Raw genomic sequence first — 18030 nt, forward strand, 5'->3', positions numbered from 1 at the left:
TTCCTAAGATGACAAGCACGTAGCTCCTCAGGCTGGGAAGAACAGGGGTAGATATAGGACATTCTTTCCAACAGACACATTTTAGTCATTGTCCCCTGGGTGACGACTAGCCCCGTTGTTTCAGTGGTACAATCAACCAATAAATAACTTTGTAAACATTTCCCTATACAGGTGGGGAAGTTCTTCCTCTCTAAAACAATAGTCTATAAAGAGAAAAATTGGTCAAAGGTGCTTGTTAAACTCTAACAGAGAGTGAACGATGCTTCCCCCAGTGCCTTAGATAAAGCAGGACCATGAATTGGAGAAGCTCCTAAGGAGAGTCAGAAATGCAGCCCAGAGTGAGAATTCTTAGCTCAGACCGAGAACTCAGTGCTTCCCTCCAGGTGTGGTGGCTAAAGAGTAGACTCCTCGAAGAAAAGAAGAAAGGGCTCTCCCTTATCAGCCTCTCCCTTTGGCTGACACAAACCTCCCTTCCCCAGGGGACTTCCTCCAAGCTGTCTATAAAAACCGCTGTGAGATAGTGTGAGGGAGGATCCAGCTTCGCAGACTTGACAAGACCCAGGAGGGCCTGTAAGTGTTTCCTTTCCTGGGATGTCATGCTTCTGGGGTGGCCCCTGACCTATGCTGAGGGCTCTGGAAGGCTAGCGGGGCTTCATGTGGCTTTCAGCTTTTGTTGGTGCTAGTGCTTCTGAGCGACAGGCAAACTCTCCTTCTCAGGGAAGGGCACAAGGAAAGGAAAGGAGTGACATGCAGCTTTGAGGGAAGAAACGTGGGTTTAAGTGCTGTGTGTTTCTAGGAAGGTCAACAATCTTGCTTCTCCTTTCCCTCATATTGCAGACACTGATGAGCTCATTAATGTAAATCAATGGATAAATAAATAAATAATTCATTTTATTTACAGGCTTGCAGGAAAGCTGGCATGGGCTGCTCCTTTTGGTCTGCTTCACTTCAGGAAGGGCTTCCTGGAGCTGCAGCTGGGGCTCAGTCAGTAGAGTGCCCTGTCCAGCAAGCATAAAGCCTTGGGTTTAATCCCTAACAAAATATAAACCAGTTGTGAGGGTACATGTCTATAATCTCAGCACTTGGAAATGGAGGCAGGATAATCAGGAATTCTATGCCACCCTCGGCTACACATTGAGTTCCATGGAACCTTGTCATAAGCAAAACCAGAATAAGTGAATTCTCTGGCTGGGCTCAGCATTAGCCCTGGTTCATCCTGAATTCTTGTTTCCTTTTTCTCCACCTTCTTCAGGTCCAAAATAGTCTGGCTGTGCTGTGATGTGCGTGCGTGCGTGCGTGCGTGCGTGCGTGCGTGTGTGTGTGTGTGTGTGTGTGTGTGTAAAACATCTGCGTTCTCTATTTCAGGTCCTCATCAAGCCAAGATGAAATTCCCTCTACTTCTGGCTCTTCTAGTCGGGGGAGCATTTGCTCTTCATCTAAGTAAGTCATTACCTTAGGTCTTTCTCTCTCTCTTTTGCTCCTGTGTGTAGTAGATGAGATCTGAGTCACATAGCCAGCGCCATCCCTTATCCTTCTCAATTTCAGAATCCCTGTACACCATCAGAGCAGGGACTCTGCAAGACTCCTAAGAGCATCTGTTATGTCTGTAGCCTTGACTCTATTGTGGCATTTCCAGTTTTGTCCTTTCTACCTAATGCTAATGTCCTTCGCAGTAACAACAGCTTCTTTTTACTTTGAGTTTACTGAGCATTTTCTCAGCACTTTATGTCCTTTAATCCCCAGAGCACCCTCATGAAGTATTGGGGATTGTGTGCTAATTTCACAAAGAAATAAGGCTGGCAGTTGCTGGGTCCAGGACCCCAACCCACAAAGACTGGACTCAAAGCTATAGTGTTTAGTTATCTTGACCTCATGGGTGAAGTGGGGTGTCTCCTCGTGGAGATGTGGCTGTAGGTTCCTTTCTAGGTAGGGTTGTGCACACTGGTGTTCAGGAAGCAGGGAAGGAAATGCCAGAGCTCTAGGAAGAGTAGGGGAAGGCACGAAGAAAGAGCACGTGAATTTTCTACTCGCCAGGCTCTGAAGCTTCTGACTCCAAAAGCCCACTGGTGGATGAGAGCTTGCCTCGGGAAGCAGAGATATCAAGACCGGAAGTAGAAGAATGCCCTCCTGGGGAACAGCTAATGTCCCTGGAGGAGGAGGAGGAGGAAGAGGAGGAAGAAGGTTCTGGAAGTGAAGGTGCTCTTGGAAATGAAGGAGCTGTCTCAGGTCAGGATGTGACAGATGAGAACCTTCAGTGCCCCAAGGAGGAAGACACAACGAGTCTGATGGGTGACTCTGGATTCAAGACCGGTCGCTACCTCCTAGTCAGGAGGCCTGAGTGCTTTAACAAAGCTCAGGTAAGCGGCCTGTGGCTGAGGCTGGGAGCAGGGACAGACAGGGGACATATCTCCATCTGCCAGGGATGCTGGGTGGGAAGAAGGTCATGTACTGTACTTTGTTCTACTGTCTTCTGATGGCTGTAGCTGGGGAGGGGGAGGGGAAAGAGTAAGAAGAAAGGGCAGACAGAATACAGCAAATACAGAGGCGAATGCCAGCAGCAAACCACTGAACTGAGAATAGGACCCCGTTGAAGGAATCAGAGAAAGAACTGGAAGAGCTTGAAGGGGCTCGAAACCCCATATGTACAACAATGTCAAGCAACCAGAGCTTCCAGGGACTAAGCCACTACCTAAAGACTATACATGGACTGACCCTGGACTCTGACCTCATAGGTAGCAATGAATATCCTAGTAAGAGCACCAGTGGAAGGGGAAGCCCTGGGTCCTGCTAAGACTGAACCCCCAGTGAACTAGACTGTTGGGGGGAGGGCGGCAATGGGGGGAGGATTGGGAGGGGAACACCCATAAGGAAGGGGAGGGGGAGGGGGATGTTTGCCCGGAAACCAAAGAATTATTATTAAGTATTAAATAAATTAAAAAAAAAAAAAGAAGAAAGGGCAGAGGGTGGGAGGGAGGAAGGGAATGGGTTTTGGAGGCCCAGAGACCATGTGAATTCCTAGTGGGAGAGGGACACTCTTCTTCCTCTTTTGTTTTATTCATCAGTTGGTCTGCCGGAGCTGCTACCGGGGCACCCTTGCCTCCATCCACAGTTTCAGTGTTAACTTCCGAATCCAGTCCTTTGTCAGGGGAATCAACCAGGGTCAAGTCTGGATTGGAGGCAGGATTGTGGGCTGGGTAAGTAGAATACCAGACCTGAATGGTCCTTGTAATCTCATCTAATATCTACCTTGCTGCAGCTTTATCTGTATTTCCCCTTCATTATCCCCTAAAGAGCTGGAGACAGAAGGCCACCAGGGGAAAGACATTGAGGTGGCACTAAGGGTTTAGAATTAGGTTTGACTCCAAGTACCTCCCAGTTTTTCTATCTTTGTGGTCTGGGGACTGTGTCCTCACCTGTTGCTTTCCCTGCCCCATTTCTGGTTTGTGATATAAGAATGATCATGTCACAGAGATGAGGAGAATGGGGTAGTGATGATGACTGTGGACCGTTAGTTCATCTGCCCAGTATCTATGATAGTCCTGTGGTCAAGGATGTCAGGAGGCGTTAACAGGAACAACCCTGGCTCTGCCTCTCCCTTCCCCTATGTACGCCTTTGCTTCCTACCTTCTCTAGGGTCGCTGCAAACGCTTCCGATGGATTGATGGAAGCTCTTGGAATTTTGCATACTGGGCTGCTGGGCAGCCTCGTCGCGGCGGTGGCAGATGTGTGACCCTGTGTACCCGAGGTGAGGCTGGCTATAGATGAATGAAGGGAAGGCCAAGAGAGTCCAGGAAGAGTGGCAGGAAGTGAGCCTGGCTACTCAGGGAGACACTTTCTAGGTTCTTAGCTGAGGTGTAGAGGTGGTGGGAACAAGGACCTTCCTGGTATCATATGAGGGGAGACAAGGGGCTCAAGCTCTCCTATTTTCTCTCCACAGGAGGCCACTGGCGCCGATCTGGCTGTGGCAAGAGACGCCCCTTCATCTGTGCATATTAAGCTGGTCCCAGCTGGGAGTTCAAATTCATCCTCTCCTGGGTAGCTGCCTCTTCTTTCCTGCGAGATGTCCCTCGTCTTTCACCACCCTAAAATAAAGCCGCTTTACTTAAACAGATTCCCTTTTTCCTGTGATCATTGTCGCGCTATTTCATTTTGAGTGTTCAGCTTCATCATTTCATTCCCCTTCACACTTTTTATGAAGGAGCCACAACGTTATCACTCTTCGAGGAGTGACTGTGCATTGGGGTCCAAGACACATTCTGACAATAGAGAAATGAGTGCAGATGTCTCTTAAGTGCTCACGGAAGACCCAATTACATTGTATATGTGGATCAGGTATTGTCAGGACCCCACCAACAGCTTCCAGACATGTGAAGGTTTTGGGACTCTCATCTACCCGGGCTCTTTGTTTCCACTGTTAGTTGCTTTTCCTGTAGCCGGTGACACAATACCTTATTTGAGTTCACAGGTCAAAGAGACAGCTTATTTGAGTTCACAGGTCAAAGGTGCTGTCTATCATGGTAGGGAAGTGCTGGTGGAGGGACTCAACACAGGTGGCTACATTGTATCCATGGGAGGTGGCTACATTGTCTCCATACTTAGGAAGCAGAGAGATGAATGTTTGTGCACGGCTAGTTTCTTCCAAACACAATCCAGGAACCAAACCCAGGGAAAGGTGGGTCTTTGCACCTCCGTTAACACCATCAGGATAATCCCTCCCAGGCATGACCAGAGGTTTGTCTCCTAGGAAACTGAAGAGCCTATGAAGTTAACAATCAATATCAACCATCACACATATTAAACAGAGCAAACACACAATGTGTACTAGGCACCATTTCTCCGTTATCTACAAAGCTGGATGACACTACAGCGTATATTTTATTGGCTGCTTGCCTCTTCCCAGATGAATCCTCTCTTCCTCTAGCAATGTTTCTGCACTTCTCCAAATTAACTACAGGACATGTACTCAAATTCTTGTCTCAGGCTCTGTTTTGGAGAAAACCCAATATTAAATTCTTTATTATGAGTCAGACCTTCAATGAGGCTTGGAGATATAAGACACAGGGTATGTGTGTGTGTGTGTGTGTGTGTGTGTGTGTGTGTGTGTTGTTACCTCTTACTGAGCATTCACCAGCTGTGGCAAGTGCCGTGCATAGCTCACACTATCCCACCAATCACTATTATCCCTGACATGCAGAAACAGGCTCAGAGAAGTTACACATGCACGAAAGACTTGCGCAAGCCAGAACATCTGGATGTTCCGGATACCGAGATTTGACTTTTCTTAGCTCCAAAGCCTGCTCCTTTATCCATTGCATTTCCACGCTTGGAAGTCCTGATTGATGTCCCTCACTCAGGTCTTCAACCTTGAGGCACAAAACTCAACCCATCTGGAGTCAAAGAAGCCCAGTTAAAGATGGGGATGAACAACTGTAATATTACCAGGGAGATAAGCAGAATGAAAGAACCCCTTTCTTTCAAGAATTTTCCAATGGTCCAGGGTCCTGGGGAGGCAAATGATCTGTGAGTTTTTGAGTGACTCAGAGAAGGGGCTCTATCTGCTTTAGGTTAGTTTCTCAGCTCGCCGAGAAAGAGACAGCCACAGTTTGGTCCATGTCAGCTGCTGGTTTTATACAAGGTAAACTTTGGAGATCCACGCCTTTGGGTCTGTGGTGGGTGCTGTAGGGAAATAGCTGAGATGGAGCTGATTCAAGGGCTCTCACGGATGCTATCGTCTGCTGTGGCACAGATTAATTTTTGTATTAATATTAACAATACAGATGATGAAGGACTGGGCCCATGACTCCATGGTAGTGCAGCTGCCTAGCATAGATGAAATTCTGAACAGGATTTGAGCATGGAAATAATTGGACAGCTAAGTAAACGTGTGAATAAGACAAGGCATGCCCCGCACTCTGGGCATTTACTACATTCTGGACTCCAGGCTGGGAGGGAGACTTTTGTCTTGCTTTTTGGTAATTGATCTCTTAGTGGGCATTGTAACTCCTGCTCCATGAAGGTGTCATTAGAGGATACCAAGGAGAAGGCAGGAGGAAGCTCCAGGGTACTTGACTGTGTTCTGCACGTAGGTTTCACTGTGGTTGCATACATGCCATGCCTATAGTTTTCCTGCTCAGTTCACTCCCAGATGCTTCAGATGTCCTTGTCTGTGAATAAGCAGTGGACTATACTTCTCAGGAGGCTGAGCTCCTATACACTGCTTTGACCTTGTGATTTCATTACTTATCACAATGATGGAAAGAGAATCATTCTTTCGGTACAATGGGGTTGGACTGAGTTTTAGGGCAAGATGAAGATCAAGATACCCATATGAATGACGAATGCATTACTAATTCATAAAACTCTCTTTTAGAGTAAAGTGGGTCTGAGGATGTGGCATGATTGGTAAAGTGCTTGCCTAGCATGCATGAAGCTCTTGGTTCTATTTCCAACACAGGAGAACTTCAAGATCATCATCAGCCACTTGGTGAGTTTGAGGCCAGCCTGAGCGACGTAAGATCCTGCTTCAAAAAAAAAAAAAAAGTAAAACTCATGAAATAAACAAAATAAATAGACAGGTTTTGTATCCCAAGAGGTAGCTTGTGTGAGCATTTTTTCATTCTAGCAAAATGCTAATGAAGTTTTGTGCAGCAGAGGTCATCCTTTGGGATGGAATGCCCAGAGTTGCTCCACTACAAAAAGCACAGCATAGGGAAGCCCAGCCTCCTGAGCAAGAGCAGTTCATCACCCATTCACTGACACGTGAAGCTTGAAGTGCTTCCTCTCACAAGGACATCCCAGCTCTACATGCCAGGAAGTTCTCTGATGGCTCTGCCCCAGCTGCTTTCTTTAGAGGAGTGATTCTCAACCTTCCTAATGCTATAACCCTTTAATACAGTTCCTCAGATTGTGGTGACCCCAACCTTAAAATTACTTCATTACAACTTCATGTAATTTTGCTACTGTTTGAATCATAACATAAGCCTCTGATATGCAGGATATCTGATATGGGACCACAGTGAAAGGGTTATTTCACCTCCAAAGAAGTTGTGACCCTCAGCTTGAGAACCGCAGCTATAGAGGAGGATCTTATCACTGTCCTTTTTGCAGGGGCTGCTTCTTGTGATTTCATTACATATCATGATGCTGGCTTCTCATCCTCATGAGGCTCATCCTTTGGGTAAAATGGGGTTGGGCTGAGTCTTGGGACAAGAGCTTGATTTAGAAATCGTTTGAACATAGATGAAAACACTGGTCCTGAGACTTAGAAGCATTGTGCATTGGCTACATTGTCAGGGTAACACATTTGAATGTGAACAAGGACTTTTGAGCTGTGAGAATGGGAACAGTCATTTATTTCTATTATATTTTTTAAGTAAATTCGTAAACATAAGGTGGCAATACTCAATTTGTGGGATGATTTGTTAGGATTACATATGAAAGTAGTGATTGTAAAAAAAAATTCTTATGGAAACATAGTGCCTGGTGTGGAGCAAAACTTTAAAAATGTTACTTCCAGTTTTCAATTAGAGAGGAGTCACTGAACAGTGGCAAGGTTATTGAAGCATCAGAAAGTCTTTTGCCAGGATTTGAATGCAAGAAAAACTTGATTTACATGAATGAGTGAGTGAATGAATGAATGAGATGGACTGAATAAGAGAGAATCCATGAGAAGTTTGCTGTGGGGTGGGTGAGAGGCATAGAATACTGGACTTTGTCTGGTCTCTGACTTGCCAAGGGATTTTGGGTAACTCCTTTAGACATGTGGGGATTTGTAAAGAGAAGCAATGTGTGCAAGGCTTATGGTGGTGCTGGCTCACGAGAATAGTAATCCCTGGGGCTCATCCCAGCTACCTAGTGAAATGACCCCGCTATTTGGGACCCAGGGTGAAGGAGAAACATAGATAAGGGTATCTTTGTTTCTCCTTTCCTCACTGGGGCAATCTCAAGCTTAAAAACTGTAGACCGAGTGTTGAGAGAACTGGAATTGACCAACCTTCCCAGTGTCAGGTAGATAAGCAGGCAGTCTGGTCTGTTGGGTGGAGAGATAAGAGTCAAGACCGTTACTCTGCAATCAGGCCAGGAAGTGACCTCGCAGTCTCTTCTCCAATTGTAGGTCCCTTGGGAGAGCAGAGGAAGACAAGGCATCCAGGCTATCTTGCTCTCTAGATGACCTGTGTCTGCCTTTTTGGAGATGTGGGCCAGTATATAAATAACAGGTTTACGCTGTCCAACAGAACACCTCCAAACTGCATCAACCTCACTTCCAACAATCCACAGCTCAACCTGACAGGAAGACGTGGCAAAGCCAGGGCCATACACTCACTGTTTTCTCTTTGGTCAACAGTGGATGAACTGGAGCTTGGTTGTTTAAATAAAACTAGTCATTGTGAATATATTTGCATTAAATTTCATTTTTAGAAGGTTTGTGCTAAAATATTACTTATATTTAAATATTGAAAAAAATTTTTAGTGCCTTCTTAAATTTGTGGTCCGAGATTAGCATTGCATTGCTTGATCCTAGTCCAAACCTGGTGGTGTCAGAGGGCTGGCGGGTGGGTAGGAAATGAGGGTGGGTAGGGCAAGGTGGTCCACAGATTGGTTGGAAGACTTAGCGCGGAGTTTTTCATCCCAGTTCCTTCTTTTTAGCCAGCCCTGGAGGTAAGTCTGGAGGTCAGACGAAGTGATAAGGTCTAGGCCAGCGGTCTGCAAGTGACCCAGAGAACATTAGGAGATGGAATCTGTGGAAATGGTTGCAATTCCCTCTCTCTCTCTCCTTCCCCACCCCTTGTGTGTGTGAGCATCAAACATCTAATGGATATGGACAAACAGTGCTATTAAACTGTTTAGATAGTGCATAGGGCAACCCCCACAACTAATCTGTGGTCCTAAGTATTAAGAGCAAAGTTTTGAGAAACAATGCAGATCCACAGTACAGAAGACACCGTATGCATATTGAAGATGAGAACTGGAAAGGACTTGGTTTGTGAAGAGGGAAGAAGGAGGGGGTGGGGTGGGGTGGGGGAAGAAAGATGGAGGGATGGAGAGAGGGAGGGAGAGAGAGAATGTTTAGGACTTAGAAATCTCTGCTCCCTGACTTCGTATGAATCGTAGTTAGGGCTTTTATTGCTGTGGAACACCATGATCAAAAGCAACCTGGAGAGGAATGGCTTATTTCACCTGCACGTCCATAGAACTGTTCATCACTGAAAGCCGCTAAGGCAGGAATTCAAACAGGGCGGGAAGCTGGTGCAGAGCCCATGGAGGAATGCTGCTGACTGGCTTTCACATCATAGCTTCTGCAGCCAGCTTTCTTATAGAACTCGGCACCACCAGCCCAGGGATGGCAGCACCCACAATGGGCTAGGTCGTCCATGTCAATCACTATGTAAGAAAATGCCCTGTAATTTTGCCTACAGCCTGATCTTACAGAGCCTTATTTTTTCTAGTTTAAGTTCTCTCCTCTCAGATAACTCTAGCTTTAGTCAAGTTGACATAGAAGACTAGGCAGGACGTCAGGTGAGCTTGGTGAATGTTCCTCCTCTGAATCCTATTGTTTCTATCTGTGAAGCCAGGAAATCCTACAGTTTCAGTGGGAACAGGTGAAGGTAGGGGGTCAGGGATATGCTGTACTGGTCAGGGATATGGAGTACTTCATGTGGATACTCAGGCTCCCTTCTCCTCTCCCTCCTTCCCTTCATGGTTCTTAGCTACGTCCTGGGATCTGCATGTCACTTCCTGGAATGACTTTGGAAGGGTGCTTCTGAATTAAGGGATATCTTTCAGGCTGGACACTTTAGGAACACTAATACTAATTACCTCTGGTTGATAGGCATGATGTTACACATGCCTCTGAAATAAATTGGTGGACATGGCTTCCATTTAGGGCCACAGGTCCCTGAAAGCAGCTCTCTGTCATGTTAGCAGAGAGCAGGGTCTGGGGTGGAAAAACTGAAAGAACTTTTATCAGTTCTATTACCCCTAAGCTTAGCCTGGGGCAATCGCCCTGCCCCCTTCCTACTTCCCCAAAACCACTGTATAAGGGCTGATTGTGGGGCAGTAGCCACAGCCACTGAGAGTGGAGGCCATAGACCCTCGTGAGGTGAGTGCTGTGCTCACACACAGCACAGGCTGGGGTCACAGAGGAAATGGGAGGATGCTATAAAGCAAATGGCAGAAGGGCCTGTTTTTAGGATCCCCATAGCTACTGTCTTTGCTTCTTCTTTCTCCACGTAAGTGAAGTCAGCTCTGGCTTGGGGCTGACCTGTCCCTGCAAGTTTAGAACTTGGTAAACTGTGTTCCTAGAGAACAGCCAGGAAGATCCTGGGAGGAGACTTTTGCAGCTCAGTTGTCCATCCTGCCCACCCCTGATGCCTGTTTCAGACTCCTTCTCAGAGTCTGTCTTTAGAAGAGGAGGAGGAGGAAGAAGAGGAGGAGGAAGAGGGGGCAGTAGATCTTTGGCCCTCCCTTTTATCAGGTAATTAATCAAGTATCATGCCATGTACCAGAAGCTGTGTTGGACACAAAGGGACAGCTGTGAGGACAAAGGTGGAATTGCTTCTACTACAGGATCAAGTAGACATGAAACAGCCCCTGATCCTGTCCCTTCTCCTGCTGGGGATGGTTTCTGCTTTTCATCTGGGTGAGTCTTTCCCTTTTATTCTCACACCTATCTTCCTTATATTTCCTCTGTCCCACTCTCCTGGTCATTGTTGTTGTTATCATAGAGCCAGGGTTACAGTGTGTTCTTTTTGGGTTGCTCACACATCTCTGGTTAGATAACTTTCAGATTTAGAACTGGCTTCTTCAGAAGGAAACAAAAGACCTATATATTAAGATGAAGGGCCAGTGATGATTGAGGCTTCTCACACAAGGTCTTCCCACTCATATGCATACCTGTGGTGTCAGCCAGAGTTTGGGCTGTTGTCCACCTATGAGTCTGGTTTAAGACATTTTCTTTTTTTCTTTTTTTTTTTTTTTACTTTTTTTTTTTTATTAACTTGAGTATTTCTTATTTACATTTCAAGTGTTATTCCCTTTCCTGGTTTCCGGGCAAACATCCCCCTAATCCCTCCCCCTCTCCTTCCTTATGGGTGTTCCCCTCCCCATCCTCCCCCCATTGCCGCCCTCCCCCCAACAATCTAGTTCACTGGGGGTTCAGTCTTAGCAGGACCCAGGGCTTCCCCTTCCACTGGTGCTCTTACTAGGATATTCATTGCTACCTATGAGGTCAGAGTCCAGGGTCAGTCCATGTATAGTCTTTAGGTAGTGGCTTAGTCCCTGGAAGCTCTGGTTGCTTGGCATTGTTGTTCATATGGGGTCTCGAGCCCCTTCAAGCTCTTCCAGTTCTTTCTCTGATTCCTTCAACGGGGGTCCTATTCTCAATTCAGTGGTTTGCTGCTGGCATTTGCCTCTGTATTTGCTGTATTCTGGCTGTGTCTCTCAGGAGAGATCCACATCCGGCTCCTGTCTGCCTACACTTCTTTGCTTCATCCATCTTGTAAGACATTTTCTTATCCAATCTAGAGGAGTTCCTTTTTCTTGTGTGGCCCCAAATTGGCATCCAGGAAAGCTCAAGTGGATGGTTGGAACTGTCCGAGGTGCTGGAGGGAGAGAGTCTCTCAAGTGATGGCAGGTTACCTCTTCTTCCTAGACTCTGCTCACCCTCATCTGGAGACTTCCAAGAGAGAGGAAGACCTGAATCCGGAAGCAGATGGTTCCAGGGAGCAGGGGAGAGAGTTGGTTCTGACTCAAGGGATAATGCAGACAGAGGGAGAGGAGGTTGAGGGTTCTGAACATCAAGACGTCTTTGAGGATGGGGAGGCAATGGAGTCAGAACCAGATGCCTTAGATGAGGACTCTGTATGCCCCAGGGAAGAGGACACAGCTCATTTTCAGGGAACTCCTGGGTGCAAGAGCTGCCGCTATGTGCTGGTGAGGACTCCTAAGACATTTCATAAGGCTCAGGTAAGAGACAGGAAGATGTGGTGAAAAGGTCAAGGGGAAGGAAAGGGACTGGATTAAAATGTCTGTTCTCTATTATTTATACTAGTGTTTCTCAACGCTACAGAATTGCCTGGAGGTCTTCTTAAGATATAGAGTTTGCAGCTCCACCTTCACAGCCTTTGAATCAGGAGGCTTGGGGGGTTGATCTGAGGATTGGCATTTGTAACAAAGTCTTGGGAATGGAGATCCTTCTGAGGACAGAACCTTTAGAGCCACTGCTCTGTGTAAAAACACTTTGGTGATGGAGACACTTGTGTTTTATGGAAGAGGAGGTGGAAAAAGTGTAAGAGCCAAAAGTTGGGGAAATTAGGGTGAAGTATTGTCTTCTGGATAGGACAGCAGTGTTGCACTCATGAATCCACAATGGCTGTGATTGCTTGCATAAGATCAAGCTAGTCAATATCCCAGCATGGATGTGGAGGGGGACACAAGCCCTTATCTCTAGTTGAAGAGTTATTAGCAATTGATGGCTGCTAGGAGAAGGTCAATTTTCTTTAGGGGTGTGGCCACTGGTAGGTTGATTGTGGTCATACATGTTTGGGGAGCATTAATTAGTTTCCATGGGCCACATATTTGCTAAAAGGAGGATATGAGGTTGGGAAGTGATATGTGTGAATGTGATTCAGGAGGAGCTAGAGGAGGGAGTGGGGAGATTAACATGATTGAAACACATTCCATGTATGCATGAAAACCTCACAGTAAATAAAGTGTTAAAGTAAAACCATATAAATCATTAAAGATTACCTCCTATAAGAGGAAATATTCAAAATGACAAACCTGCCCTTTTTTGCATCTCTGTCAATACTTCTGTGTGGCCCATTGTAAGGTGTGTGTGTGTGTGTGTGTGTGTGTGTGTGTGTGTGTGTGTTATTCAGAGTAAACATAACTAAAATACACATTTTCAGGGGAGATGGCTATGTGGTAAGTGAGCTTGTTCTGCAAGCACGAGGGCTTGAATTCAAATCTCCAGGACCCAGTTAAAATCTGACTGTGATAATGCATGCCTGCAACCTCAGCACTCAGGGCAGACACAGGTAGATCCTGAGAGTTCACTGGCTAGGCAGCCTATCTCAAGGAACAAGCTTCTGGTTCAGTGAGAAATCCTGTCTCAAGACAATAAGGCAAAGAATGGTACAGGACACCCCACCTGCTGTCCTACTCTGGACTTCGCATGTGGGCATCTACACAGTCACATGCACACACTACTCCCACAGCCTCACATACAAACCACACAGTAGATATTTCCAGTGGATGGTTGGTTGAGTTATGTGGGCAAGATATCCACACCTAGGGAGGGCTCACTGTATGGTACCATTTTTTTTTTGTGGTGAAGGTCAAAAAGAGATATTGCATTTGAATTATCATGCTAAACAGTCTGTACATGGTAGCTATAATTATAATGAAGATTACTACTTCCTGTAAGGATGGCCTGACCACTGATAAAGAAGCAAAATACAGGCTTGAGGGAAGCAGTGAATCCTTTATTTTGAGTAGTTGTAGGGATTTCTCTTGGAGATTCAGGATCTTGAGGCAAAGAGAGTGAATTCTTTACCCTGACTCTCCTCTCTACAGAAACTCTGCAGACGATGTTACCGAGGCAACCTTGCCTCCATCCACACCTTCGGTTTCAACTTCCAAGTTCAGAGCTTGGCCAGGAAGATCAACCAGTCCATTGTCTGGATTGGAGGCGTCCTCAGGAGATGGGTAAGTTAGGACCCAGCTCAGCATTGAAAGTGTTGATTATATTGAGGGATCGTTTGTTGGCTCAGTAGTTAAGGCGTCCTTTAAATGATAGGCAAATAGGATGCTGGAGATGACCTGTATCGTCTTCGGAGATTTGGATATCCATATCTTTCACTTAATCCATGTTCAAAAACTTCAGGCTTGTGGCTCAAAATTAGCAATGGTAAATTTACACCAATAAAATTGGTGATTGCTATCACTTAGGCAGCTGTCTCTGTGACAAAATGCTGGAGGGAATCAACTTATAAGGAAGAATGACTTATAGTTTCAGAACCTTCAGTTCACACTCACTTGAGCATGTTGGTTTGGACACACAGTAGGCCATAGTGGGAATGTGTGGAAGAAGAGGACTGACTATTGACCTGTGGCACAGGGAAGCAAAGAAGAATGAAAAGGTTTAGGTCCTGGCATCCTCTTCAAGAGCATGGCCCAAATGGCCTTTCTCCAAGTAGGGTCGTTCCCTTAAAAGTTGTCACTTCCCAATTCTGTAATTGGGGGACACAGACTTTAACACATAGTCTTATAGAGACACTTCCGATCCAAATTAGAGAATGTGACAACAGATTGCTTTTTTACTTCCCTCTCACTCTTCCCTGGAGTTGGTGTGTGTGTGTGTGTGTGTGTGTGTGTGTGTGTGTGTGTGTGTGTTTGTCTTTTCTTTTTTTTTTTTCCTTTTCTTTTTTTCGGAGCTGGGGACCGAACCCAGGGCCTTATGCTCGCTAGGCAAGTGCTCTACCACTGAGCTAAATCCCCAACCCCGTGTTTGTCTTTTCTATGTGTACTTGGATGTGAAGACAAATCTCAGGTGTCATTCCTCAGAAGCTGGTTAACTTATTTTTTTAAGACATGGTGCTCACTGTTCAGGTACGCTGGCTGACCATGAACCCCAAGGAATCCCTTTATCTTTCCTTTCCCAACACTGCTACTTCAAGTGTGAGCCAACGTGCCTGGATATTTAATGTGGGTGCTAGAGATTCCCCAGTCCTCAGAGCTGGTTTGTGAGAACATGTGGTCATATAAAACTGACGTGAGGAGACAGATTCCAAGACACTGACTCAGGGCTCATCTCAGTTGTTTACTAGCTGGGGAGCTTTCTTAGTTTTGCTTCAGCTGTAAAATGGGGATCGACTTCTTTAGGAGTAGGCCCAGGATTGTGGATGAATGAGCCAGCACCGTCAGCATCAACTGGTAGCTTGTTAGAGGTGTAGAATCATGGGCGCCATGCCTGATCTCCTGAATCTGAGCCTGCTTGTTAATAAGATCCCCCCAGTACAGCTGGGGAAACCCGCCCTATATGGTGTTCAGGAGCAATGGTTATTTTCCATCACTCCCCTGCAAAACCCGAGGGATGAGTGTGAGAGCAGGCATGCAGCTTCCTGCCAGGCAGGCAGTGAGGGGAGTCGGCAGTGACTTGGATCTTCCTGCTTATTTTGGTTTTCTGATTCACTTTCTTTCTTCTCTAGTTATTCTGGAAGAACTTTTGCTGGACTGATGGGAGCCGCTGGGATTTTGGATACTGGGCCCCAGGGCAGCCTGGGAATGGGGAAGGGCACTGTGTGACTCTGTGCGCCAAAGGTGAGAGGAGTAGGCTCCAGCCAGGGAGATGCACTGGTAGAGTAGAAGTTTTTTTGCAGCTGTTCCTTTGAGCTGCCTGGACACTGCTTCAAACCTACTCACTCCACATGGAGAACTCAAACTTGCTAGCCTTGTAGAGGGAGTAGCTCTGATACGTGGTTGACAAACTTGAACGACTTATCCGATCGACAGACCAGCAGATATGAATAGAGGGTGTGAATGTAGGAGTAAGTGACAGCTGAGATGTCTTCAGCTACAGATGTGGGGAACAGCATTTGTGACAGATGTGAGGCACTTTAGTGTAGTGACAGAAACCGCACAACCTGGAGCAAAAGTGCTGTGATTCACATTTCAGCCTAGCTTTCTACCTACCTGCTATGGTAAGGCAAGTTATTGCCACAAAGTCTGTTTCCTCCTTTGGAGCTGATGCTAGCCAAGGAAGGGGATAGAGTTGGTATCTGAGAAGGGTCGGGTGGAGCTCAGTGCAGACTCCAGCCAGTTTATATCACTCTTTTCTCTGCTGCAGGGGGCCATTGGCGAAGAGCTTCATGCAAAAGTCGCCTGCCTTTCATCTGCTCCTTCTAAAATGGAGCTAGACCCTGCTGAGATGGAGCTAGACCCTGCTGAGATGGAGCTAGACCCTGCTGAGATGGAGCTAGACCCTGCTGAGATGGAGCTAGACCCTACTTGGAACCTCCTGCCTTCGCAGCCCTGGCTGCACATGTCCCATCCTTTGGTGTTCAATTCTGTCCCTAGTCTCTTCTGATCATAAAGTCAGGCTTTCCACAGCATCCCCTAAGTCTTGTTTCTTCATTGCCTTTTCTTGGAGCCCCCTGCTTGTTGGGAAAATCCTGGAATTAAAGATGGTGGGGCTAGGCAGTCTTGTGCAGTTGGGAAGCAGTGACAGAGTTTGGGGCACTGTACAGTGGCAGCACTGAGTCACGCGGAAGCTGAACAATGCTCTCTGCAGTCCTCTCTTCACTGGGCTCAGAGTCTACCCTTCTACCCAATGAGAGGAGAGCAGAGAAGATTCCCATCTGGTGGGGAGCTGGTCCTACCTTTGCTTGGCATCAGTGTGTGGTGGGGAGGTGAGGACTTTCCAAGATGGACTTAAAGAGACTTATTTCAGAGCTGGTATGCAATATTGAAATTGAATGTGGGAACACCCTGAGGAGATGGGGTGAAAGCTCCCTTTTAGTTAAGGAAGCCTACTCCTTTAGAGCTGTGCTTTTTGGTATCCAGCAATGACTCTTATTTCCCATTCTCCTATACCCCCTAGGAGTCCAGAGGGTGATGCGGGGGGGGGGGTGTCCTCTCCTCTTGTATTCTCTACCCTTTCTGCTAACAGGACACAATTTTGAGATCTTTCCCTCACCAGTCAGGTCAAAATGCAAAGGCAAGAGACTGGCAAGAGCATAGAGCCCAACCCTACCTAGTTCTATTATCTTAGACCTCAGCATTTTTTCATCTCACTTTCTCAGACCCGGAGAGACCAAGAGGGAATATCACTGCTACCTTTAACTTTATGCCAGCTGGGACACTGGGCTAGAAGGATCAGTGAAACTGGGTATTAAAGAATATAAAGAGAGCCACAAGTGTGTGTGTGTGTGTGTGTGTGTGTGTGTGTGTGTGTGTACGCACGTGTATTTGTTTATATGCTTATGGTGAATTTCTGGACAAGTACACATGCATATCTCCATTTTCGGGTATGCATAGATCTGCATATCTGTGTGTGAACCTACATAGGTGTGTGTAAATGATGTGTTTGTACTGGTGTGCTGTGTGTACACTTTTGAACCTTTGCATATTTATGGATATTTTCTATAGATGTGTTTGTCTGTGTATTTACACCTGTATGTGCCGGAGTCTCTGTGTATATACATTTATGTTTACCTGTGTTATTAACCATATGCATGTAAGTGTGGCAGTGTGTGACTATGTACAGGTTTATGTTTGTATATGTACCTGATACAACATGGCTTCAGGAGCAAAACACCAGTATTCCACATATTCTCTCTCTAAAGAGTTTGAGGCAATAAGACAAGGATGAGGCACAGTCCTAGACAGTGGGTTGGGGAGAAACAGTATACATAAGTCCTTTGAACGTGGAAATCCTTGGCAATTGATTAATATGCCCTGAAACCTATGGCACCCCACTGATGCTGGATCCTGGGGACTGTCTTGGTAGAGGGGTCTTTGCCTCAGCTCCTAATCATGACATAGAATCCGGTCAAGAGGTAGAGTTGCCTAGGAGTGGAGTATCATTAGGTATTGCATTGAACAGTGCATTAAGCGGACCCTTAATTCAGTGCTTCTAAAGAGACAGTGGACTTGTTGCAGGGGGTGGGAGGATAAGCAGTCAGCAAGACATTTCAGGGATACAACCATCTCCTGATGCATTCTCTCTCTTACTGTCTCTCTGTCTCTCTCTCCCTATCCTCCTCCTCCTCCTCCCCCTCCTCCTCCTCCTCCTCTTCCTTCTCCCCCTTCCCTGATAGAGAATGGTCTCTAATCAAATAGCCCAACACCCTGATGTCCAAATCCATAGGCAGAGGTATGTGTGGTGAGGACAAGCTCCTTTTTTGACTAAAGCCTCTTTAGGGAAGACCTGAGCTAGTAAAATGCTTCTCAAATCTCTGGCGCTGCTTTTGGGTATCTCACTCTGTCTTTATGTAGTAATCTCGCTGGCTGTTTAAAGTCTTCCACTCT

General features: G+C 46.3%; 2 protein-coding genes across 4 annotated transcripts; both read left to right on the forward strand.

Annotated features, from left to right (window-relative positions):
• The first annotated feature begins 543 nt into the window (after positions 1-543).
• On the forward strand, positions 544-4111 carry Prg2 (proteoglycan 2, pro eosinophil major basic protein). The gene is made up of 6 exons (NM_031619.2): positions 544-570; positions 1366-1440; positions 2035-2357; positions 3063-3194; positions 3634-3745; positions 3938-4111. The coding sequence occupies exons 2-6, from the start codon at positions 1383-1385 to the stop codon at positions 3994-3996; spliced, it is 684 nt and encodes a 227-aa protein (NP_113807.2). The 5' UTR covers positions 544-570; positions 1366-1382; the 3' UTR covers positions 3997-4111.
• Positions 4112-9978: 5867 nt separating this feature from the next.
• On the forward strand, positions 9979-16112 carry Prg3 (proteoglycan 3, pro eosinophil major basic protein 2). 3 transcript variants are annotated; one of them, XM_006234449.3, is made up of 6 exons: positions 9979-10099; positions 10506-10639; positions 11651-11964; positions 13576-13707; positions 15210-15321; positions 15848-16112. In XM_006234449.3, exons 2-6 carry the CDS (start codon positions 10579-10581, stop codon positions 15904-15906), a joined length of 678 nt encoding a protein of 225 aa, XP_006234511.1. In that variant the 5' UTR covers positions 9979-10099; positions 10506-10578; the 3' UTR covers positions 15907-16112.
• Positions 16113-18030: the final 1918 nt, after the last annotated feature.

This window comes from Rattus norvegicus, chromosome 3 (genome assembly GCF_036323735.1).
Source record: "Rattus norvegicus strain BN/NHsdMcwi chromosome 3, GRCr8, whole genome shotgun sequence".
Classification (NCBI taxonomy): Eukaryota; Metazoa; Chordata; class Mammalia; order Rodentia; family Muridae; genus Rattus; species Rattus norvegicus.

What these genes read in the sequence shown, in the direction of transcription:
- Prg2 (NM_031619.2), top strand. Translation starts at nt 1,383, where the DNA reads ATGAAATTCCCTCTACTTCTGGCTCTTCTAGTCGGGGGAGCATTTGCT. An exon ending in AGTGCTTTAACAAAGCTCAG is followed by an intron (nt 2,358 to 3,062) that starts GTAAGCGGCCTG and finishes TTTATTCATCAG; the next exon opens with TTGGTCTGCCGGAGCTGCTA. An exon ending in TGTGACCCTGTGTACCCGAG is followed by an intron (nt 3,746 to 3,937) that starts GTGAGGCTGGCT and finishes TTCTCTCCACAG; the next exon opens with GAGGCCACTGGCGCCGATCT.
- Prg3 (XM_006234449.3), top strand. Translation starts at nt 10,579, where the DNA reads ATGAAACAGCCCCTGATCCTGTCCCTTCTCCTGCTGGGGATGGTTTCT. An exon ending in AGACATTTCATAAGGCTCAG is followed by an intron (nt 11,965 to 13,575) that starts GTAAGAGACAGG and finishes TCCTCTCTACAG; the next exon opens with AAACTCTGCAGACGATGTTA. An exon ending in GAGGCGTCCTCAGGAGATGG is followed by an intron (nt 13,708 to 15,209) that starts GTAAGTTAGGAC and finishes TTTCTTCTCTAG; the next exon opens with TTATTCTGGAAGAACTTTTG.